This window comes from Ooceraea biroi, chromosome 12 (genome assembly GCF_003672135.1).
Source record: "Ooceraea biroi isolate clonal line C1 chromosome 12, Obir_v5.4, whole genome shotgun sequence".
NCBI classification, from domain to species: Eukaryota; Metazoa; Arthropoda; class Insecta; order Hymenoptera; family Formicidae; genus Ooceraea; species Ooceraea biroi.
Genome location: NC_039517.1, coordinates 3,539,561 through 3,563,703, shown reverse-complemented (window position 1 = coordinate 3,563,703; position 24,143 = coordinate 3,539,561). Strand labels below are relative to the sequence as shown.

Here is a 24,143-nt window from a genome sequence, read left to right as displayed (position 1 = left end):
TCCGCAGATAAATATAACCTGAAAAACCGGAGATAAGAACCCACGTGTGTTCATGACTCTTATTGAAAAACGGTTATTGACTACAAAAGTTGTCGAAACGTTTATTGAAATGACGAAATGGTGTGCGGTACCGAATTGCAAGACCGGCAGTAGAACCGAGTAGAAACGTTCTTTATTTCGAGTGCCGAAAGACATTGTTACTTGGAAAAAGTGGGAAAAAGCTATTACCCGCAAAAATAAAATAAAAAGATAAAGGACAGATTTAAACATAAAATCCTGATGGAAAAAATATAATAAAATTTTGCTAAAATGTATTTGAAAATCTCTATCAATTGATCCCGGTTCATTATCATTTCATCATAAATTTTCAAACTTTTGGAATATTAGATATAAAATTTATAATAAAATACGAAAATTTATAATAAAATATAAAAATTTATGATGAAATGTTAATGAATCGAGGTCAATTGACAGAGAGTTTCAAATACATTTCAACAAGTTTTATTACAATTTTTTTCATCATGGAAGGATTCGTTTTTATTCACACTTAATTTTGAGAATAAAAACTCAACTTTATTTCATATACATATTTCACTAATTCATTTATAGTCTTAAATTATTTAAAGCGTTATTAATTTATCATATTGTTTTGTGAAGACTGCGAGTGGAATAAAGACAGACAGATATTTCCCCGGCCTCTGACGTCCCTCGTCAACCTGCGAACATCGATCGCAACGCCTCTAGTGGCTACTAAAGAAATAAAAAGTGACACACAAAATGATCCATCTCCACCTCTGAAGTTTCCAGACCTGTATATAAGACGCTTCGTAGCCAATGAAATGATCTATAGCATCTGCAGTAAGCTTAAAATTAAATATAAGATCCGACTATGAATACCGGCCATAGAGCTTATACTAGAAGGGCCTTGCCTTCTCCCCTTCTCAGAGGGAAACAAAATTACCAATGAGGTGCTAGCAAAAGAGACCGTAACTCCAAAAATTAAAAAATTTTAGCTCTTAGAAATTTTTTCTTTTTTAGAGTAGTTCTGAGTAATGCATATTGTTATTTGGTATATTACCTAAAGTTCTCTGCTATTGAAAATACCGTAAACTCAGAAATGAAAAAGTTCTCGAGTTAAAAATTTTTTTCTTCTCAGAGGAGTTCTGAGTTGATGATATAATTATTTTTTATATTGCCTAGAGTTCTCTGCTATTGAAAATACCGTAAATTCAGAAATAAAAAAGTTCTCGAGTTAAAAATTTTTTTCTTCTCAGAGGAGTTCTGAGGTGATGATATCATTATTTTTTATATTGCCTAGAGTTCTCTGCTATTGAAAATACCGTAAATTCAGAAATGAAAAAGCTCTAGCCATTAGAAATTTTTTCTTTTCCGAGAAGTTCTGCATTATTTTTTATATTGCCTATAGAGTTCTCTGCTATTGAAAAAACTCATGAAAATCAGGTGAAATCATGTATATATAGCCATTGCTAAATATTCTCTGGCATTCTATCTCAGGTTAACTCAGGTTGGTACCAGGGCCAGGTATCACTGCTAATAGGACGGAAAGGGAGGAAGGAACTTGTTTCGGGAGTACAATTTTAATTATAACATATTAAATCGTTACGATATATTGTTTTAACAAAACTAGAACAAATATCGATCATTAAAGAACATGGAAGCGGAACCGTTGGAATTGGAGGATGGTGAGATCGTCGACGATGAGGTTAGATATTGAATATGTTTATTCGACATAACCTTAACGTACAAATTCATTATTCAACGGATCAATCTTATTCTTTAATTCATTGGTTCGACGATTTGAAAAATTTAAACATTGCCGAAATATATTTACAAGGGAATAATTATTATTTTCTAACGGTTATTTATTTCATTCTGTCGTACAGGCGGGTGACATTTTCGGGGCATACACAATTCTGCAAAGACCTCACACGGCACCCGTCACAAATATATGCACCAAAATGCGGTACAGTGACGATTCTGACGATTCGGCTGATTCCGAAAGCGATTCCGATTCGGATTCGGCACGTAATAACGTGAAGAGACCGAAGCTGAAATTGAAGAAGCACAAAAAGGACGTGTCAAAGGGTGGGACGTTAAAAAGCGACAAATACAAAGTATGGTGTACGCAGGTTCAAGAGGAGTCTTTGACCGAGGACCTCGTGTCTTGCGGTGTCACGAAGAATCCGTACCAGGAACGTAGCGTTGAAAGTTACAATTTTACCTTGGGATTTGGGTATAACAACAGAGAACATCATAACAATAACAGTTCAGAAGATGAAGAGAAGGAGACCGAACCGAGGTTAACTAACAAGAGGACAAATTCCGACAGATACAACGTAAAACTTAGATTAGGGAAGAGGAAAACTTTCATAGAGAACGATGTTCAAAAGGGCTCTGCCAGAATAATAGCGGACCTATCGACAACTGTGGAGTCGACAGATGCCGACGTTGCTACCGACATAACGACTAAGCTTAGTGAAAAAAAGGATCTTTTGATAAGTAAGTACACACGCCTCCATTACTCGTTTATCTCGTCTCCTCGATTTCTTCTTGCCAGTATAGGCACTTTCATTTTTATACGTATCTCGTGCATCGCAGGACGAATAGTAGACATAATCGGTAAGGAAAAGGCTATCGACTTCTTTCAAAAAACGAGGAAGATCGAGGAGGATGGTGGGATGCTGATAATGAATGGGTCTCGTAGAAGGACTGCCGGTGGTGTATACCTGTGGCTGGTGAAAAACGACAAGCATATTCCTCAGGAGGAAATAAGGCAGATCTTCTACTACGATCAGAACGAGCATAGAAGGATGAACATTGCGAGGAGGCAAAAAACGCAGGAAATAATACGAAATTTTGAAAGTAAGCCACTCGCTGTTTCAATATTTATTTCAAATCAAGTGCTAAATACGGAAGACGCAAGATCGCATGTGTACGCGTCCTCTTAAAAATTACAGATGGATCCGAGAAGGATCTGCCGGCTCTGTTAACGAGAGCGGAACTTTCGACGAGCGAGATCGCCGAGGAAGCGAGGCTGCGCCGTGGCGAGGGCATGGACAGGCCGCCAGTAGACTCGGATCGCACGGTGTCGAACCCACCGCCTAGCCCCGTAACGGACGATCCGGATCATTTGGAACAGAGGCACGTTCAGGATTACAGCGACGACTTTCTCGATCTTGGAGTGGACGTAGATAGCATGGAAGTACTTTAAGATGTCGTAGACCAACTTTTGCACGCAAATGCCGCGACGCGCGACGGTGGCTCGTACAAATAAGTGATCACGGTCGTACGAATTACACGCATACGTGTATAATGTGCCCATACCCTGATCATGTTGCCAATAACAGATTGAAGATATCCTTGTTTGGTATCTTGTGGAACGCAAACACTCAAGCGAGTCGTCATTATTGTCCTCGCGCAGACGAGTGTATCAACAAGACCCTCTTTCCTTCAATTTCAAAATATTGTACACAACCCAAAAATTACATTGTATGCAACGTTATTTTTAAGATCGAGCGGAATTAGTAAATTGTGAAATTCGTATACATAAAAATTTGCGCGTTTATATACATATGTATATATTACGTACGCATCATATTATTAGCGATAATCGCCAAAGCACATTGCATACTTGTGTACATAAATCGAGAATATTGCTTTCCCGCGAAGAAAATAGCGCAATCTATTAGTAATACGTAGTCGGTAATCAGTAACGTTAGAATGCGTTATTTTGTATGTACTTTTGTAACAATTAAATCTTTTCTATTTCACATCTTTTCCTTTGCATTACAAACTGCCACGCAACTTGGTTTACAGCCTACAGATTTTGAAGTTGGATTATCCGAGCAAGATTGAGATGAGGTAAAATTTATATTCACGTTAAATTCAACTATCCTCCCGCGATAAAACTTATGTTTCGTGATTGACAGTTTGCTTCTTTTCGTTGCACCTCAAGTATGACAGTTTAATAGCTCATCTTAATTTTTATTTAATTAGTATGTAGTATATATATAATAATAATATTACAAAAGAATATGTAAGATAAAAGTAATTTTATTTGAAACATACTTTCTTACAAGAATACTGTATCAAATATAGATGCTTAAGAATAGAAAATTTTGCACTTTTGAATTTTGCTAAAGGAAAATCGATACGGATTTGCCGGCCGACTCAATACTTAGCAAGATGTTATCGAATAAAATCTATCAAGACAGTATTCGGTTTGATACAATCAAAAACAGGCGAGTTATTTAATTAAATCGCATAAATCGTGATCCCTTGTTTTGGCATTTATTCGCATTAATGCTATTTTGCGAACAACCATACATATCTGATCATATGAGAGATTCATATATCGTCATCTATTGATGTTACATGTATAGGAAAGTTTATACTGATAACAAGTAGTAACTCGTCGTGATTCGCTCGTAAACTAATTCTTCTTTAAATCTTTCACAGAATTCACAGTATATATTAAAATTTAAAAAGTCATAAAAAGATATGCTACATGTCTGTTAAAAGTATATACAGAATAAGTCATTTCCTTATAACGAGTTGTCGAGATAAGTAGCTTCGAGATAATGATATCTCGAACGTGATGTTCGGGAATCGCTATAGGAGTAAATGCAGGTATCTCTCACATGTCGTTTCGAGTATTTTTACTCGGTTTTAATACAATCTTTTCTCGTAGGAGAATAAGCTATGTACATTACCCTCTTGTTGCGCCGAGTGCGTTCTCCTTTCGAATCTTACTTCTCCGTTGTACATCATGGTTCGCAAGATGCCAAGTGATTTCGCTCCGATATCCTGGCAACCGTGCTTGATACCGCACGTTAAGTACGGCAGAAATTTAAGTACCGAGCCCTTGTCGACTATGGAGCCGCTGACACCTTGCGCCACCTTCAATTTATCCATTTCATTATGGAAATACCTGTCCATCGCCGAACCATTGGCGTCTTTCCTATCCATGGCTTCTAACGAACCCATGCCTCTGTACTTTTTCAGACGGACGCCGTCGCTGAAGAAATATTCGCCCGGAGCCTCGGACGTTCCAGCCAACAGAGAACCCATCATTACTGTACTAGCACCTAAACTAAGGCCTTTGATAATATGTCCGATAGATTGTATACCACCGTCTGCGATGACGGGTATACCGAATTTCCTCGCGTGCTCGGAAACTTTGTACACTGCTGTTCCCTGCGGTCGCCCAACCGCCATTACTTCCTGCGTAATGCATATGGAGCCAGAACCCATCCCGACGCGTAGCGCATCAGCTCCCGCCTCTATCAGATTTTTCGCTTGCATGGACGTCACGACATTGCCGGCGATCACTTGTAGCTCCGGATGTTGCGACTTTATGTATCTGATCATGTCGACCTGGTACTTGGAATTGCCCTGCGACGAGTCGAGGACCACTACGTCCACGCCGGCTGCCACGAGCAGCTGCAGCCGGTGTTTGTCTGCCTCCCGCGTACCCATCGCAGCTCCCACCAACAACTGTTTATTCTCGTCCTTGCTGGCACTCGGGTAGCTACGGTTCTTCTTCAAGTCGGTTCTCGCCATCAGCGACACCAGTTCGCCGCGCTCGTTCACGATCGGAAGCTTGCCCTTTTTCGATTTCTCCAGAATGACGTTCGCCTCGTGCAACGTTACACTGGAAGGCGCAGTGATTAAGTTCTCCCGAGTAGTCATTATAGAACTCAGGACCTTCGACTGGTAATCAGGCAGGCGTTCGAGGAAATCGATGTCTCTCGAAGTAACTATGCCCAATAATTTACCACCAACTTTACCGGTGTCCGTTATCGGCACTCCACTGAAACCGTGCTTAGTCTTTACGTTCAGTACGTCGACTACTGTGTTGTGCGGCGCCAACACGAAGGGATCCCGAATAAATCCGTGCTTGTACTTTTTTACCTATAAATAATGACAGACATGTATATGCACTGTGTTTAGGCGAAACGTTTAATGAGGTTTGACTTCTCAGTCTTATACTTAAAAGTAGTTCATTGACACACAGCTGCCACGTGTCTACGTGTGCCATGTGTCATTTACATATGTATATCATATGAATAATATATATTAGCATGCGAAACGAAATTAACATCACGATGTACAGGCTTGTACTTGAAATTAGCTGAGGAATGTTGTCTAAGGGAAACGAACGAGGAATGTTTCTTGCAACGTACCTTTTGTACTTCGTTTGACTGATACTCTGGGGTGCAATTGTGATGGATAATACCTATCCCTCCAGAAAGGGCCATAGCGATAGCCATGTCCGATTCAGTGACCGTATCCATAGGTGAGGATACAAGCGGTGCCTTCAGCGTGATCTTCCTCGTCAGAGGTGACACCAGATCCACATCGTTCGCCGTAAAGCTTATGTAACCAGGTAAGATGATAAAATCATTGTACGTGAGACCGTCGCCAGCGGCGAATAATTGTGCGGCCGATAAGCCGTCCTCCGGCAACGCCACGTTTTCCACTTTCGCGTTGTCCAGTGATGCCTCCTGTGCCATGACTTCTTCGCTGGTTGCTCTAACTGTGAAAACGTCGATTCCGATGTCCGACGTCGCTGTCGTTTGCGATCTACTCACGACGAGCTCGAGGAAACGAGGACACGTGTGCACGTGCGTTTGAATCAACCTCCAAGAAGCCGCCACGCCGACGTCAGAAACCCGACTCCGAAGAAGTCACCAGACGAAATGGCCGAATTCGAATCATACAAGATACTTTTATTCGTTATTCGCGCGCGATGCCAGAGCCTCTGGTGTCGCAAGACCCGAACTTTCTAAGCGCGGTACGTTCAAGCGTGCTTCGACATCATCGCTTGAAACCATATTGAATTCGCATAAAATGTCAAAGTCACACGGACTTAGGAATACTGACATAGGAATATATGGACGGAGCCTATGCTGCGAACTTAGGCAAGGGGGGTTATGAGATTTGCGGTAAGGAGAGGCTGCTGGCAAATCGGGCGAGTTCGGCTGTTCTCGACATCGCCCGAATGATACTTGATAAAGTTTTGTAAAGTATGATACTGAAATTACATGTACGATGAGTTATTGTGTTGTGTCGGAATGTAGCAATCGCGTTAATGCAAAAAGGAAAAATTGGCAACAACTTATGAAAGAAAATGATCCGAAAATTTCTTTTCATCTGTAAGTAAAATACATACAATTGCAGGTTATACACAATGCCGGTAAAACGTTTCAGATATTGTTATGTGTTTATTATTATATTCATATGAATAATTGTTCGATAATTTTTCATTTATAGTTGTTATTATAATTCATATATTTAATATTAATATATACGATTTGACTATATATATATATATATATATATATATATATATATATATAGAACAATTGTTCATATGAATATAATAATAAACAAGCCAAAATTCTTTCTTAACACAATACTAATAAATTTAAATAATAATAAACACAACAATATTTGAAACGTTTTACCGGCATTGTGTATAACCTACAATTGTATGTTTTATTTACAAATGAAAAGAAATTTTCGGACCATTATTTTCTTTCATACGTTATTGCCAATTTTTCCTTTTTGCATTAATGCGATTGCTACATTCCGACACAACACAATAACTCATCGTACATATATATATATATACAGGGTGTCCTGGGTTTTAACCGACAAACTGCGGGAGCATATTCTACTAGTGGAAATAAGAAAAAATTCTTATATCGAGTTTGCTTAGAAATGCTTTATTACAAAGTTATAAATCAATATTGAAAAGAAATATGAGATAAGTAACAACGGAACATAGTGTAGAATTTGGAAGGTCGAAGATGTTTATGTTACGTATATTCACATGTATTCATGTTCACTATGTTGAAACGATTCAGTATGATTGTTACTTTCACAACAGTAGCTGTTAGATTTCAATCGTCGTGTGAACTAGCAATTACTATCAGAATGCCAAAAGTGTTTTCAAATGAGGAACACACTGATATTCATTTCGTGTACGGATTCTGTGACGGAAATGCACGAGCTGCCGTACGAGAGTATCAACGTAGATTTCCTAACAGGAGAGTACCAGATAGTTCTGTGTTTAGTAATACCCATTTGCAATTACGTAATTTGGGTTCATTTCGACCTATGAATGAATATGATGATGTTCGTTCAGCTCTAAGACACCGACGACGCTCGGAAAGAATCTTAAATCTTCGCCAAAACAGCTGGATACAGTTAGACGCTTGTCCATCGCACTATGCTAGACAAGTTAGAAACTGGTTAGATGAACATTACGCTCATAGGTGGATTGGTCGAGGAGGACCGGTTTTCTGGCCTCCAAGATCGCCCGATTTAACGCCTCTTGATTTTTATTTATGGGCAACTTTAAAAAATAAAGTTTACAGTACAGAAGTAATCTCGCTTGAAGATTTAAAGCAACGAATTACTAATTCAGTTACTGAGATGCAACAAAATTTTCAGGAATGTCGTACCGTAACAAATTCTGTACTACGTCGATGTCTAGCTTGTATCGATGTGCAAGGACAACATTTTGAAATGCGTCACTAAATCATTGCGTACATAATTTTTATTTTTGTGAAAAAATCCGTTGTTACTTATCTCATATTTCTTTTCAATATTTGTTTATAACTTTGTAATAAAGCATTTCTAAGCAAACTCGATATAAGAATTTTTTCTTATTTCCACTAGTAGAATATGCTCCCGCAGTTTGTCGGTTAAAACCCGGGACACCCTGTATATATCACTAGCGGAACCGAACATACCCGAACAGCCGAAGTTACACGAAGTGCCAGTGCTCTCCCCTTACCTCAGCTAATCTCAGCTTCCCCTCGTAAAAGGCTCCGTCCATATACTCCTATGTCAATGCTTAGGAAAGAGAGGTTAAGATTAAAAGTTGAGCCATTCGTTTGAAATGTTGGAGCCTTTCGAGAGTGAAAGTACGACAGAATTGGAGAAAATGAACGAAGTTGGAAATACAGAGAATTGCAAGAAATGTGGAGAGGCATGCGATGCTTACGAGAGCCCAGCGTTATGTTGCAGTGGCGGATGTGACCAAAAAATACATATAAAATGCTTGCAGAAAGGCAGCATTACGCTTTCTTTTGTAGGAGATGTTTTCTTCGAACTCAACTGTGCTTCTTGTAATCCACTGGGCGTAGAACTCGTGGTACGCGATAAAATGCCGTGGCTCAACGTTATTATCCTAACGTTGTACAATCTCCATGAAAAGTCAAGTGGTATCAGTAAACGGGGATATTTCCATTGGAAGTCCGACATTAGCACCTTTGTGGAGAAAAATTGGGATAACTTGTTCAAAAAGTCTGTGTAAGTACTTTATGATCTTAGAAATTTTATTGCTTGTATTTGTATGTATCTTGTGATACAAAAATAAAATTTAATTGGTGTTCAGGAAGAAGAAGAAGAATTGGATAGGCACCATATCAGGTACTCTCTCCCATTATAGTGGAATCTTTTTCAAATCTGGCACCAATGAATTGGGTGAATCTGGATGGTGGAAGCTATTGGATGAAGATCCCCCTGAAGTTTTAATTGCCAAATGTAATATAAAAAAATTATATGTACACATGTTTATCTGGCCGTACGCATATATATAGGTACTGTTGTAAGAATTAATAATTCTACTCTGTTTCTTTCCAGATAGCAAAATGATAATAGATAAGAAAAAGAATGTTGACACAAAAGTTTCTAATAAGTCACTGAACAGTCCTGCGCCGTCAGACTCCAGTGTCTCGATAGGAGAGGACAGCAATTATAGCAAGGAGCTGTTTAAGAATCAGAGCTCCTTGATATATTCTCAAGCATATGTTAAACCCACAGAGACGTTGTCCGATCTTTTATTTCAGGAGGATGAGATAAATGGTACACGATGGATTACTAAACAAGTAATAAAAACGAGAAATTCTACAAAACGTTATACTGAGAAGATTGTATTTTGTAGACATGGACATCGAGGACGATTTACTGTTACGCGACGACAACTTTGTACCATCCATCTCCGATCTAATGAAGGATTGTCAACAATATGAAGGCAACAATTTCCACCTAGCACAGATGACGGACAATTATGAATGGTCGTGTAACACGAGCAGTATCTCCCCGAACGAAGTCGACAGTGAAGTTAAGAGGATTAAAGAAGAAACTTATGACGACGATAGTAATAATAGTTCTGTGTTCGTACAAGAGCAGCCTGTTTCTCTGTTCAGACAAACGAAACGCCGCCCGTGGCCTTGGCTCAAAACACTTGCTCCCCGTAAATATCGTTACCATTATTATTTTCTACTTATACATGTATACAGATACATATACAGGGTGTCCCGGGTTTTAACCGACAAACTGCGGGAGCATATTCTACTAGTGGAAATAAGAAAAAATTCTTATATCGAGTTTGCTTAGAAATGCTTTATTACAAAGTTATAAACAAATATTGAAAAGAAATATGAGATAAGTAACAACGGATTTTTTCACAAAAATAAAAATTATGTACGCAATGATTTAGTGACGCATTTCAAAATGTTGTCCTTGCACATCGATACAAGCTAGACATCGACGTAGTACAGAATTTGTTACGGTACGACATTCCTGAAAATTTTGTTGCATCTCAGTAACTGAATTAGTAATTCGTTGCTTTAAATCTTCAAGCGAGATTACTTCTGTATTGTAAACTTTATTTTTTAAAGTTGCCCATAAATAAAAATCAAGAGGCGTTAAATCGGGCGATCTTGGAGGCCAGAAAACCGGTCCTCCTCGACCAATCCACCTATGAGCGTAATGTTCATCTAACCAGTTTCTAACTTGTCTAGCATAGTGCGATGGACAAGCGTCTAACTGTATCCAGCTGTTTTGGCGAAGATTTAAGATTCTTTCCGAGCGTCGTCGGTGTCTTAGAGCTGAACGAACATCATCATATTCATTCATAGGTCGAAATGAACCCAAATTACGTAATTGCAAATGGGTATTACTAAACACAGAACTATCTGGTACTCTCCTGTTAGGAAATCTACGTTGATACTCTCGTACGGCAGCTCGTGCATTTCCGTCACAGAATCCGTACACGAAATGAATATCAGTGTGTTCCTCATTTGAAAACACTTTTGGCATTCTGATAGTAATTGCTAGTATCACACGACGATTGAAATCTAACAGCTACTGTTGTGAAAGTAACAATCATACTGAATCGTTTCAACATAGTGAACATGAATACATGTGAATACACGTAACATAAACATCTTCGACCTTCCAAATTCTACACTATGTTCCGTTGTTACTTATCTCATATTTCTTTTCAATATTGATTTATAACTTTGTAATGAAGCATTTCTAAGCAAACTCGATATAAGAATTTTTTCTTATTTCCACTAGTAGAATATGATCCCGCAGTTTGTCGGTTAAAACCCGGGACACCCTGTATATACGCGTATTACACATTTCAGGCGAAAAAGTAGCACGTATGACTGCTCAGGAAGAAGCATATTTGCTGCAGACATTGAACAAGACTGATCTCGATAAAGCACCGCCCGCTGTAAGAAGACTCTACAGGAAATTAGCAGTGCGAAAGACTAAAAGAGAAAGAGGCCTTCCTTTATTGGATATAGATCAAGCAAGCGGGTCCAAGTCCGGAGCATCTGCGATACCGTCAAAAGACAATGGCCGGGTGTTGGATCGATTTTGTGGTGATGACCTGGAATACATGTTCGAACAAAGGCTGCAGGGGCACAATGAGGCTGTCTCCGTACAAAGTCCGTACACAGGTAGACTGTTGAAGCCATTTATAAGACGAGAGACGGCTTTTCAACCGTTATGGTTGAGGGTTATGGAGGAGCTGTGCGCGAAAGTCAACAAGGACAATCGACAATGGAAAGCACCGCCTAAGGCGCCTATCGATTACTCTTACATCAGACCGCAACATGTTTCCGCGGTCAACAGCCTGTGCAGGCGATTCTTCTGGCCTGGTATAGATCGTAAGTAGATACATACTAGACATGACGCGTATCCAATGGGCATTGCGTCTACAATGTCTTCCTGCATCTGTTTCAGTGACCGAATGTCTGCAGTATCCGGACTTCACGTGCGTCGTACTGTACAAGAAGCTAGTCATAGGCGTTGGAGTGTTGGTGCCAAACGTCGGCTGCAACGAAGCCTACATCTCGTTCTTCCTGGTGCGCCCTGAATGGCGAAAATGCGGCATCGGCACGTTCATGCTGTACCACTTGATACAGACTTGCATGGCACAGGACATTACGTTACACGTGTCGGCAACGAATGTCGCGGTCTTGCTCTACCAGAAGTTCGGTTTCAAGGTGGAGGAGTTCGTACAAGATTTCTACGACAAGTACATGCCGCCAAATTCGCGAGAATGTAGGCACGCCCTATTTTTACGTTTAAGTAGATAATTCTAATTTTGGTAATTGTGAAGGAGAGCTCCTTCCTCTCCGATTTCCTTCAAACTTGGTAGAAATGTATATTTTGGTCCTAAAACACGATTGCGAGAAGGAGAATCGTCGCTCTCAAGTAGAAAAATGTTATTACGTGCTGAAAAGTCACAGTTTCGAGATTAGGAAATCTGTCACACCGACAATCTACGGGCGTAGCGCACACTGACCAAGCATGCGCGGGTTTTTTCACACGCTTTTTATGCTTATTTTGTTCATAGTATACTTTATAGCAGCGAAATGTAAGATTACTTGTGTTAAGGGGATGCTGGAGTTGCTAGTGAACTATTTTTTCACTATAGCGATGGTAATTGCAGTTTCGAAAATTCTCTTTATGGCTTGTGCAGAATAAAAAATCCTTTTCCACAAATGAAGTATAGATAGAAAGAAAGTCCGCTCTACAGGACTTTATATTCAAAATGGAAAACAGTTAGAAAAGACAAATGCAAGTTTTTAACTTTTTTCCATTTTGAATATAAAGTCCTGCAGAGCGGGCTTTCTTTCTATCTACACTTCATTTGTGGAAAAGGATTTTTTATTCTGCACAAGTAATAAAGAGAATTTTCGAAACTGCAATTACCATCGCTATAGTGAAAAAATAGTTCACTAGCAACTCCAGCATCCCCTTAAGGCGATCCTGGAGTCGTCTGTATTACCGGCGGAATCGGTGATTTTCCTGCATTAATTTCCAAATTGCTATTACACTTCGGACACTGTATTTCTTTGTTTATTAATGATGCTCATCGGCAAATAAAAAGATAATTTGGTAATTATAGTTAAATACACGGTATTCTCTGTTTTAACCAAAATCAAACAGTTAAATAGAAATTATTCTCTACTTTAATCGAAAGTAAAAACTGCGAAAGACCTAACCCAACCCAACCGCGTTTTTTATTTAAAATCGGGAAGGTCGTCTGTAGTATACTTAATTACCAAATTATCTTTTTATTCGCCAATGAGCATCATTTAATAAACAAAGAAATACAGTGTCCGAAGTGTAATAGCAATTTGGAAATTAACACAAGTAATCTTACATTTGCTGCTATAAAGTATACTATGAACAAAATAAGCATAAAAAGCGTGTGAAAAAACACCGCGCATGCTTGGTCAGTGTGAGCTACGCCCGTAAATTGCCGGTGTGACAGATTTCCTAACCTCGAAACTGTCACTTTTCAGCACGTAATAACTTTTTTTCTACTTGAGAGCGACGATTTTCCTTCTCGCAATCGTGTTTTAGGACCAAAATATACATTTCTACCAAGTTTGAAGGAAATCGGAGAGGAAGGGGCTCTCCTTCACAATTACCCTAATTTTTAATAGAGAATAAAATCTCATTGACTCCGCAAATCTGTCTTCTCGATTTCTTCAGCTAGAGACCTATCCTTGTTCATTTGTTCATCACGATCATCTCATTTCCAAAGTTTCGACTTTGAGCGTCCGAAAACGGTCTACCGAGAAGGTTAGGTTGCCACTTCGAAATTCCCGCCAAGCGAGACCGCTCGCTCTGACGTCATTGACAGGGCGCTGCGGAACTGGCGTCGATTCATTCTCGAAAGTTCCGGAAGCTGCTAGATGGAGGGTTTATATATATACATGGACTGCAGGGTTACGCGACAGTTTAGTACGCGATCAGGAGTGCTGAGTGTCGTCCGGACGTGCTTGCGGCCATTCTTTGTGAAGCTTCGCGAGCGTTCGAGCGTTGCGTTTCGAGTGTTCACGTGCACGCGGGCAGGAACGATCGCGAAATAGCAGTAAGTAACAAACGAGACGAGAAACGAGGAAGAGAGGATCGCGGGCGGTTCGGTTAACCTTATGGCACATTTACGTTCACGGAGTTGAGAAAGGGGACGGTCGACGCCTCGAACGCGCATCCGATAGATCGTACGTTCTTGGTGTGCCCTCACGCAAGACCTCTAACGTACGACACATCGATTCCGCACGCGTGAATCGCGAGAGGTACGACGACGACGACGACGACGACGACTCGACGGCAATGGCAACGACACGGAGCTCGGTCCGAGGGTGGGGTATTTATTTTTGCGTTGCAGCTCTCGAATCGTGCGACCGAGCGAAACATTCGTCGCGTGTATTCGTGGTCATCATTGCCAGAAATAGAAATCGGCGATGGTACGTGGGTGTGTGGGAGCGCTTGCTCCCGATGGTTCTCCGCCACCTCCCGACGCGGAAAAAAATGGCAGAAAAGTCGACGATAAATGGTCGCGTCGGGATCCGCTTCGGTTCTGCGGCGAACTTCAGTACGTCCCTAGTTTTATATAGATACCCACACGCGCGCGCACGCGACACAGCAGCAGCAGCACATGTATGCATATATATACGTGTGTGTGTGTATAGCGACCGAGCGCGCGAATGTATGTCCATAAAAGCGGACGTATGCGAGCATGCAAACGTACAATGAGAATATATCGCCGTTTTGTCTGCATTCGAGTCATCGCGACCGCTCAACGTGAATATGTAGAACGTTTACGTGATTCATGACCGCGGGAGACTTTGCCTCTGAATTGCATATCACAAAAGTAAATTACGGTAAATTACTTATCGGAGCGTACGTAATTGGGCTCTTCTATTACACCCGCCGTGTTCCCCTGATTTGCTCCATCTGACTATCATTTGTTTCGATCGTCACGAAATAGTTTGAATGGTAAAAAATTCGCTTCTTTTGAAGATGCACAAAACTTCGTTTCTTCATTCTTTAACGAAAAGTTGGCCAGGTTTTATGGCAGAGGCATACGAATGCTACCGGAACGTTGGCAAAAGACAATAGAGAACAATGGAGATTACTTGACAGAATGAATAAATCGTTTTGCATGAAATTACTCAGTCTATTTTTCTATCACGATGTCCATCAAAACTTTTTTGCACTCACCCAATACTTTGCCTCTCTTCGTGCAAGAAAGGGGTCACCAACAATCCATGTGCTCATTGGCTCGCTAGATACTGTTTTTCCAAGACCATCTGTATTTCAGAAAATATTTGGAATTTTTTCTGGTTATAACAGGACCATTTCTTCAAGATCTCAATCTTGAAATTTTTATGTAATGAATTGGTGACACGAGCACTTTTCTTTCGAGACGTGGGTAGAAGATGAGGGATAAAAAGACTGCGGTTTTCTCGGACTCGCGATTGAGTCCCACGTATCCATTAAGGGGGGAACCTGCTTCAGAACGTTGAAAATAAGGTATAATTTTACGAACTTTTTTGGAGAAACTATACAGCGGATCATTATAAAACTTTGATGCATTTATTAGTACATGTTTAAAGATAAAAAATTATTTTTTGATTTGAATATATCGCCTGTAGAGGTCGTCCTGGAGGCATTGTAAATTGGTGAGCATTCTCCTGCCTCCAAATTTCATCCAAACTGAAAAATTTAAATATTTTCTTCTTATTTATGAATTCCCATCGTCGATGAACCTTTAATATTCATAAAAACATTAAGTTGAACAATTATTTTTGCATGAAAAAGTTCAAAAACTTTGCCTAAAAATCGTACTTTTGTGTTCCAAGCTCCACCATTTTGGCACTTTTCAACTTTTTTCTTCTCTCTTTGGTTCATCGACGATGGGAATTCGTAAATAACGAGAAGATATTTCAATTTTTCAGTTTAGACGAAATTTGGAGGCAGGAGAATGCTCACCAATTTGCAATGCCGGCGACGCGGCTGCACTGAGATTTCTCCAGGACGACCTCTACGAGCGATATATTCAAATCACAAAATAATTTTTTTATCTTCAAACATGTACTAATAAATGCATCAAAGTTTTATAATGATCCGCTGTATAGTTTCTCCAAAAACAATTCGTAAAATATACCTTATTTTCAGCGTTCTGAAGCAGGCTCCCCCCTTAATGCCACCGCTCGAAACGCGTTAAGGGGGGAGCCTGCTTTAGAATGTTGAAAATAAGGTATATTTTACGAATTGTTTTTGGAGAAACTATACAGCGGATCATTATAAAACTTTGATGCATTTATTAGTACATGTTTAAAGATAAAAAAATTATTTTTTTATTTGAATATATCGCCTGTAGAGGTCGTCCTGGAGGCATTGTAAATTGGTGAGCATTCTCCTGCCTCCAAATTTCATCCAAACTGAAAAATTGAAATATTTTCTCGTTATTTATGAATTCCCATCGTCGATGAACCTTTAATATTCATAAAAACATTAAGTTAAACAATTATTTTTGCATGAAAAAGTTCAAAGACTTTGCCTAAAAATCGTACTTTTGTGTTCCAAGCTCCACCATTTTGGCACTTTTCAACTTTTTTCTTCTCTCTTTGGTTCATCGACGATGGGAATTCGTAAATAACGAGAAGATATTTCAATTTTTCAGTTTAGACGAAATTTGGAGGCAGGAGAATGCTCACCAATTTGCAATGCCGGCGACGCGGCTGCACTAAGATTTCTCCAGGACGACCTCTACGAGCGATATATTCAAATCAAAAAATAATTTTTTATCTTCAAACATGTACTAATAAATGCATCAAAGTTTTATAATGTTCCGCTGTATAGTTTCTCCAAAAACAATTCGTAAAATATACCTTATTTTCAGCGTTCTAAAGCAGGCTCCCCCTTTAAAACGACACATTCGTGTGTTTGCGCGCTGTTCCAGGAGAGATAAACAGGAAGGATGGGGAAGGATTACTATAAGATACTTAGTATAGTCAAGGGAGCGAACGACGAGGAGATAAAGAAGGCATACAGGAAGCTGGCCTTACGGTATCATCCCGATAAGAACAGGAGCCCCGGTGCCGAGGAGAAGTTCAAGGAGATAGCAGAGGCGTATGAGGTACTGTCGGACGCGAAGAAGAGAGAAGTCTACGACAAGTTCGGCGAGGAGGGTCTCAAGGGCGGTGCATCGACTGGTGGAGGCGGCGGGGGCACCACGTACACCTTCCACGGCGACCCCAGGGCAACCTTCGCGCAGTTCTTCGGCTCGGCCAGTCCGTTCCACAACTTGTTCGAGTTTGCCGGCAACCGTGGCGGGTTCGCCTTTCACGACGACGACATGGACATCGATATGGATCCCTTCGGACTCGGCATGGGACCGCCGCGGCAAGGCGGCGCCTTCCGGTCGCACTCGTTCAACTTTGCGAGCCCGACCACCGGTAAAGCGGGCGGCAAGGACCGCGCCCAGGACCCGGCCATCGAGCACGACCTGTACATCAGTCTGGAGGAGATCCTGCGTGGTTGCACGAAGAAGATGAAGATATGCAGACGGGCGATGCAGCCGGACGGTACGACCAAGAAGGAGGACAAGCTTCTGACCATCAACGTGAAACCAGGCTGGAAAGCTGGGACGAAAATCACCTTCCAGAAGGAGGGCGATCAGTCGCCGAGGAGGGAACCCGCGGACATCGTTTTCATCATTAGAGACAAGCCACATCCGTTATTCAGGAGAGAAGGCAGTGACGTTAGATACACGTGCAAATTGAGTCTGAAGCAGGCGTTGTGCGGCACTGTCGTCGAAGTTCCTACGCTGACGGGCGAGAAGATACCTTTGAACCTGACGAGGGAGATTGTCAAGCCAAACATGGTCAAGAGGTTCCAGGGGCACGGTCTGCCGTTCCCGAAGGAGCCGTCGCGGAAGGGCGACCTTCTCGTCTCGTTCGACATCAAATTCCCGGAGACCCTGACGCAAAGTGCAAAGGACATATTGTACGATACGCTACCCAACTGAGCACGCAACGTAAAGATGAGAAACGCAAAAAAAACGTACAACGTAAAGAAGAATATCGACGCTATGGGAGTTGCTCGTTTCGATCGATTAATAGATACGTCTCGTGTACGTTCTAGTACACGGAGACGCAATGACGCGACAGAACAGTCAAGGGGCGGTGTAACATCGTCGCGACTCGATGCTCGTAGAGGCCAAATCAGATACGAGAGATCAGCAAGTTTTCTCCCCGGCGCTACGTTCAGCGTTCGATCTTTTGAATTCGGGATTTCGTTTCAGTGACTGTATGTCCCTTTGCATGATTGGCCTGTACGCGCTTACGTAGCTCGATCGATCGATACTAAAGACGAACATGTAATTAAATTATACAATTATTATATATGTATAGAGAGAGAGAGAGAGAGAGAGAATTTATTGTATCGCTAATTCATGTGGTCGCGCGTATATCGTAATACGTACGTGTTCCATGTGTACTGTATGTATGTGTGCGTGCGTGTGTGTGTATGTGTACACTGTGTATACGTTCTGTGTGCGTGAATATGGAAGTATGTACGCGTTCGGAGATGTGTGCGTGGTATGTACGAAGCCTGTAAGACTATGTAAAGTGCAATATCGGAAACTTTACGCGTTTTTATTTTATTGAAATTTATATTCGGCAGCACTTTGTACATTGCGAGCGACAACGACGTACGCACACACGCGCGAAGCGAAATTGACAACGTGCGAAAAGCAGGAGAATAAAAAGAACGAAAGAAAAGTTTCGGGTACTGCGACGAGCTTGAAAAATCGGTTTCTCGTACGTGCACTCCGTCTAATGTGTAGAGGACTTTTTGTTTATATTAAATATTAAGGCGAGTTGGTAAATATAGTTTCGATCGTTTCTAACGTCAAGCCAATGTCCCGTTACGTAACGTGCTCCTAAGTTTAATGGTTGATTAATTATTTGTACGCTAAATAATAAGAGAATTATTAAGTTACACGGTATCCTCTTTATTGCCCCCGATTCTCCGTCCTGCTTCTATACAAATACGAATATAACGTCGGGACGCGTTCTTAAAATAAACGGTGAAGTGGATGACGTCATCGTTCTCATCCCATCCCTCGAGATACTTTCTCGCACGAGCGAGCGCATCCGCTCCACGTAGCAGTCTATTCCCCTCTCTCTACAGGCTTGCCAACTAATCCTCCTCACCCGGTTTTTCTTTTTACTCGTCGATATTAAATAATATTAATAACCGGTGGAGTAATTCTCCTCGGGCGCGGAGGCAGGCAACTCGACGTAGTCCTTATCGATCCACTCGTCCTCGCCGAGCGGCGACGCAACGTCGCGCGAGACTGAAGTCAACAGCGGCAGGTCGCTCGGACCTAGCGCCAGGTACTTGATGAACCGATCGGAGGTGCCGAGCCGATTCCGCGCGTTTTGCGGGCCCAGTTCCTCCGCGTCCTCGTCCTCGTGCCGTTCCCTCGGCAGTTTCTTCCCGAACCGGAAGCTCTCTGGTAGACAGTGATGCTGACGGCAGAAGTAATCCTGGCCGTCCTCGGCGTGGCACCAAGTGCCATCGGGAAAATACGGGTCGAGACCGAGATCGTTCAGTTCGACGCGCGGTGCGTAATAGGCGGAAATGTCCTTCCGTCGACAAAACACGGTGCACGCCATCCACGGTCTGTCGACCTCGTGAGACGCCTGCAGTCCGTTCGCCGTGCCGTCCAGTTCCGGTATCCTCTCGGCGAAGATACCGCACTTCAGGGTGGCGAACTCGACGATCGTCTTGCGCTTCTTCTTGCACAGCTTCTCGTCCTTGCACAGGAGTACGTCGTAGTACAGCCCCTTGCAGTCCGCCGCTTGGCGATCCCGATTCTCGCAGAATCGTCGCCTAACTCGAGCGCCCTTGGACTTCTGCAAGCAACCACTGCTGCAGGAACCTTCCCTCCACTCGCTCCAGCTGCCGCCCTTCTTCTCGTCGTCCGAGACGCTCGGTGGCTCGAGAACAGAGACGCATTGTCCGCCGCGACATTCTCTGCCGGGTGCGCAGGAAGTTCCTTAAAGGGAAAAACGGATTCGCTTAAGTTGAACGTCAGCGTCTAAGTATAAAGGCGAGGACAGGACCGTGTGCCCAGATAGCCAAGTCTGCCGAAAGCGGATGATGCTAACTATCTGCTATCAACTATTGCCAGCCAAAAGACAACAAATTTGATACAGAAGTTGTTATTAACGATTAATTCGACAAATTGGTGCCAGAAATGTAACGGAGCTTGCTCACAAATCTAAGAACAGATTGGCGGCAGAAACCGAGCAGAATCCGCAAACATGGCTTGAATCAGATTGTCGACGGAAACCGAGCAAGATTTGCGCACGCGGAATCTAACGGCAGATTGGCAGCAGAAACCGAGCAAGATCTGCGCGCGCGGAATCTGACAGCAGATTGGCAGCAGAAACCGAACAGGATCCGCAGCTTTTGACGGTATTCAAATTTACACGGCTATGAATACGCGTTTTCGCTGCGCACCGCTATGCGGTGCACACGTCGAGTTCTTACTCGATGTTAAGATTTAGCCTAACGGTTATATAAGTTAATATACGCGCCTTGGCATGATAATATTAATTTTTCTGAAAATTTTTGCACTCGCGACACAGAAGCTCCCATGGACAACGTCCATGTAGTTCACGCGCGCCACGAGCAATCTGAAGTTCGAAAGCAAAATTCGGACTTCGGATTAGAATAAATTAACAATAAGAGAGAGATTATGCAACGAACTGTCAGAAAGACACATCAAGCCAAATGTACTTTAATTTAACAAACAAACAAATGCGTTCTTTTAACACATGGTAATATAAAATGCCAATTTATAGTGTGTTAAAAGTAAACACATGCTTTAATACATCGTAAATATGAATGGCCAGAAGCTGCAGATTCTGTTCGGTTTCTGCCGTCAATCTGCCGTCAAATGTTAACAGATCCTGCTCGGTTTCTGCCGCCAATCTGCCGTCGGAGTCTGTTAGCAGGCTCTGCTGGCAGATCACTATCCTAATGCGGACATAACGGATGCCAATTTGCTATCGACTCCTGCAGTAATCTGTTGCCAATCTGCTGGCAGATTGCACACATTTTGCTTACTGGGTACGTACCATCGAGCGCCGGTCCCGCAAAGTAGTATCTGCTTCTGTGAGGCGTCTCGCACTGCAAGGACTGACAGGCCTGGTACAGCGTGACGACACTCGCGTCCTTGTCGCGCAAGAGTAGTTCGCATTGCCGCTTGGCGGTCCATTCTCTTCCGGGTAGATCGCGGAACCGCGTGTGATCGTCCGCGGCCGAGACATTGCCCGGCCGATCCAGGAGACAGAGCTTCGTCCTTGAGAGCGCCTCGGCTATCTCGCGACTGCAGTCCGACCAGATCGTTTCGCCTCGGACACCCCTACTGGGAGACATTATGTATCCGTCCTTCGGGCACACATTGCTGCTCGAATCGTGATGCATTCCTAGACTTTCAAACGAACGGATCACGCGTTGCAGCGTATCTCGCCTTACGTACCACACGACATACTAGGGCTCGCTATTATACGTTTAAACGGAACACGTTTACACGCATAATTAGCATATCCGTTCATTAGAAACGTTTTCCCGAATATACGTGTTTTAAGGTAAACGGAAAACGTTTACACGTATATTAAACGTTTATCTGTTTATAATCGCGGCTTACGTATAAACATTTTTCTACAAGTAAACATTTTCTCCACCTCTTATTTTAATTTCATTGGCTCGTCATTGACGTTACACCAAGTCGTCGACGACGACGACGACGACGACGGTGACGACAGTACACCACGTCGACGACGACGACGGCGACAACGTTGCACCATGTCGACGACGACGACGGTGACGACGTTGTACCACGTCGACGACGACGACGACGTTGCACCACGTCGATGACGACGACGGCGACAACGTTGCACCACGTCGACGACGACGACGACGGCGACAACGTTGCACCACGTCGACGACGACGACGGTGACGACGTTGTACCACGTCGACGACGACGACGACGACGTTACAACAGGTCGACGACGACGACGACGACGACGGTGACGACAGTACACCACGTCGACGACGACGACGGCGACAACGTTGCACCATGTCGACGATGACGACGGTGACGACGTTGCACCACGTCGATGACGACGACGGCGACAACGTTGCACCACGTCGACGACGACGGCGACAACGTTGCACCACGTCGACGACGACGACGGTGACGACGTTGTACCACGTCGACGACGACGACGACGACGTTGCACCACGTCGACGACGACGACGGCGACAACGTTGCACCACGTCGACGACGACGACGGTGACGACGTTGTACCACGTCGACGACGACGACGTTACACCACGAGGATAACACAAGCTGAAATTGGTCGCATGTAGTCGATTACATAATTTCAAGTTATTGACCTTCGAAGACTACTTCACATCTTCGAAGCTTCGATCCTTAATTCGCATAATAAACGTATAATAATCGTATAATAAACGTTTAAACGTTTACCCACAAGTAAACGTTTTTCTGGAAATAAGTGTAAACGGATAAACGTTTAACGTTTACACGTATATTCGATAAACAAAATAAAATCAGAGCCCTAGTACATACACGCGCTTGCAACTTACTTGTGACCAATCTCATGCGCGGCGATGTAAACCGACGTGAACCCCGCGGATGGGTACGGCTTGCCAAATTGGTCCATCACGCCCAACTCCGCTATCACGCAAGAATAGCGCGGGATGCAGAGGCCACCGACGGTGGCCAGTCCCATGGTAGCGCCGTTCCTCCTTCCGTTCTCCAGCGCGTAGAGATCCAACCCGGTTACGTAGAGGCCCATGTCCCAGTGGCGCGAGTCAGCGTCCTCCGGGGGGTTGCGAGCTCTCGCGTAATTGCAGAATGAATCGAGCAAGCTGCCCCTCTCGCCGCCGAAATGCGGCAGGTCTGGCGGCTGCCTCTGGACGACGTCCAAGCGTACCAGCGAGATGTCGATCGGGACACCGAGACTCGGATGATGGTACAGCGCTTGAACGCCGTTCACGTACGCCAACAGCATGTCGCGAATCTTCGCGTCGTCCTCGTCGAGGAAAGGCGAGAACAGGCGGTACGCAGCCTCATCGAGGAAGACGGCTAGCTCCAGCGTTAATTTTTCTTTCGCAGCTGCCCGACGCCGCAGCTTTGGCCTCAACTGCGGAGGACTACCAGGATATCTCGGTGATCGCTTGATCACGTGAGGCTCGCCGAGCGAAAGATCAGCCTCTTCTCTAACGTAACGATCGTCCACGAGCGAGGGCGACGGTGCAAAGTCCTTTCGCAACGGTGCGATCTCCAACGTCACGTTCTCCAAAAAGACGAGCCCGTGCTACCTCCAACAGAGTTATTCGTTTTTCTACATTACATATTTTTCCGCGTAAAATTCAGAGAGGAGGAAGCAAAGAGGGAATATAGAAATTTCGCAAGTCTCTCCTCCAAGAAATATCACCGACCAATCCGCGTTCCTGATTAAAATTTATGGCCGCGGTGCCGCGATGATCCTCGTGAAGGTAATAGCGAAGATCCGGCGCGCTCAATTGCGACAACTCTTCCGTCACTCCTCTCGCATTGTGTTTCCACACTTGAAACTGCGGGGATATAATTTTGTCGTTTCTGCGCAAGTTCAATTGGATCAATTGCCCGAAAGCCTTGAAAATTAGCGGGACCTGCAAATCAGGATTAGAGAATTAATAAAGTTACTCGTTTTGGCAATAAAGCAGCCTGCAGTGGAACCGCACGTACCTCCGGTGCACCGTTCAAGTCCCATACCGGTAGCAATATTACTTCGGTATCTCCCACGTTACGCGCGTACGCTTCGCCCAGTAAAAGTAGCAACGCCAATCTCAACGCGGAGGACATGCTCTCTACCGCGAGTTTCAAGTTCAAGTACTTGAAAGAATATTTAATTAACGT

The 24,143-nt window shown here is 43.0% G+C and overlaps 5 protein-coding genes across 6 annotated transcripts; 3 read left to right on the top strand and 2 right to left on the bottom strand.

Annotated features, from left to right (window-relative positions):
* The first annotated feature begins 1,515 nt into the window (after positions 1–1,515).
* Positions 1,516–3,791, top strand: LOC105280490 (phosphorylated adapter RNA export protein). Its single transcript, XM_020032050.2, has 4 exons — positions 1,516–1,723; positions 1,905–2,520; positions 2,620–2,883; positions 2,979–3,791. Exons 1-4 carry the CDS (start codon positions 1,673–1,675, stop codon positions 3,230–3,232), a joined length of 1,185 nt encoding a protein of 394 aa, XP_019887609.1. The 5' UTR covers positions 1,516–1,672; the 3' UTR covers positions 3,233–3,791.
* A 265-nt stretch (positions 3,792–4,056) lies between these two features.
* Positions 4,057–6,750, bottom strand: LOC105280491 (inosine-5'-monophosphate dehydrogenase). Its single transcript, XM_011341078.3, has 2 exons — positions 6,207–6,750; positions 4,057–5,934 (listed from the first exon to the last, which is right to left on the bottom strand). The coding sequence occupies exons 1-2, from the start codon at positions 6,534–6,536 to the stop codon at positions 4,690–4,692; spliced, it is 1,575 nt and encodes a 524-aa protein (XP_011339380.1). The 5' UTR covers positions 6,537–6,750; the 3' UTR covers positions 4,057–4,689.
* A 2,080-nt stretch (positions 6,751–8,830) lies between these two features.
* On the top strand, positions 8,831–13,699 carry LOC105280492 (cysteine-rich protein 2-binding protein). 2 transcript variants are annotated; one of them, XM_026974466.1, is made up of 7 exons: positions 8,831–9,345; positions 9,431–9,579; positions 9,679–9,900; positions 9,980–10,291; positions 11,472–11,999; positions 12,076–12,396; positions 13,647–13,699. In XM_026974466.1, the coding sequence occupies exons 1-7, from the start codon at positions 8,933–8,935 to the stop codon at positions 13,670–13,672; spliced, it is 1,971 nt and encodes a 656-aa protein (XP_026830267.1). In that variant the 5' UTR covers positions 8,831–8,932; the 3' UTR covers positions 13,673–13,699. The 2 variants fall into 2 exon arrangements, with proteins under 2 accessions (XP_026830267.1, XP_011339381.2); XM_011341079.3 differs by lacking the exon at positions 13,647–13,699 and having other exon boundaries at positions 12,076–12,744.
* A 360-nt stretch (positions 13,700–14,059) lies between these two features.
* LOC105280501 (dnaJ protein homolog 1) lies at positions 14,060–19,138 on the top strand. Its single transcript, XM_011341097.3, has 2 exons — positions 14,060–14,221; positions 17,099–19,138. Exon 2 carries the CDS (start codon positions 17,117–17,119, stop codon positions 18,164–18,166), a length of 1,050 nt encoding a protein of 349 aa, XP_011339399.1. The 5' UTR covers positions 14,060–14,221; positions 17,099–17,116; the 3' UTR covers positions 18,167–19,138.
* LOC105280500 (A disintegrin and metalloproteinase with thrombospondin motifs adt-2) lies at positions 19,136–24,114 on the bottom strand. The gene is made up of 5 exons (XM_020032052.2): positions 23,973–24,114; positions 23,684–23,896; positions 22,826–23,559; positions 21,291–21,646; positions 19,136–20,203 (listed from the first exon to the last, which is right to left on the bottom strand). Exons 1-5 carry the CDS (start codon positions 24,087–24,089, stop codon positions 19,392–19,394), a joined length of 2,232 nt encoding a protein of 743 aa, XP_019887611.2. The 5' UTR covers positions 24,090–24,114; the 3' UTR covers positions 19,136–19,391.
* Positions 24,115–24,143: the final 29 nt, after the last annotated feature.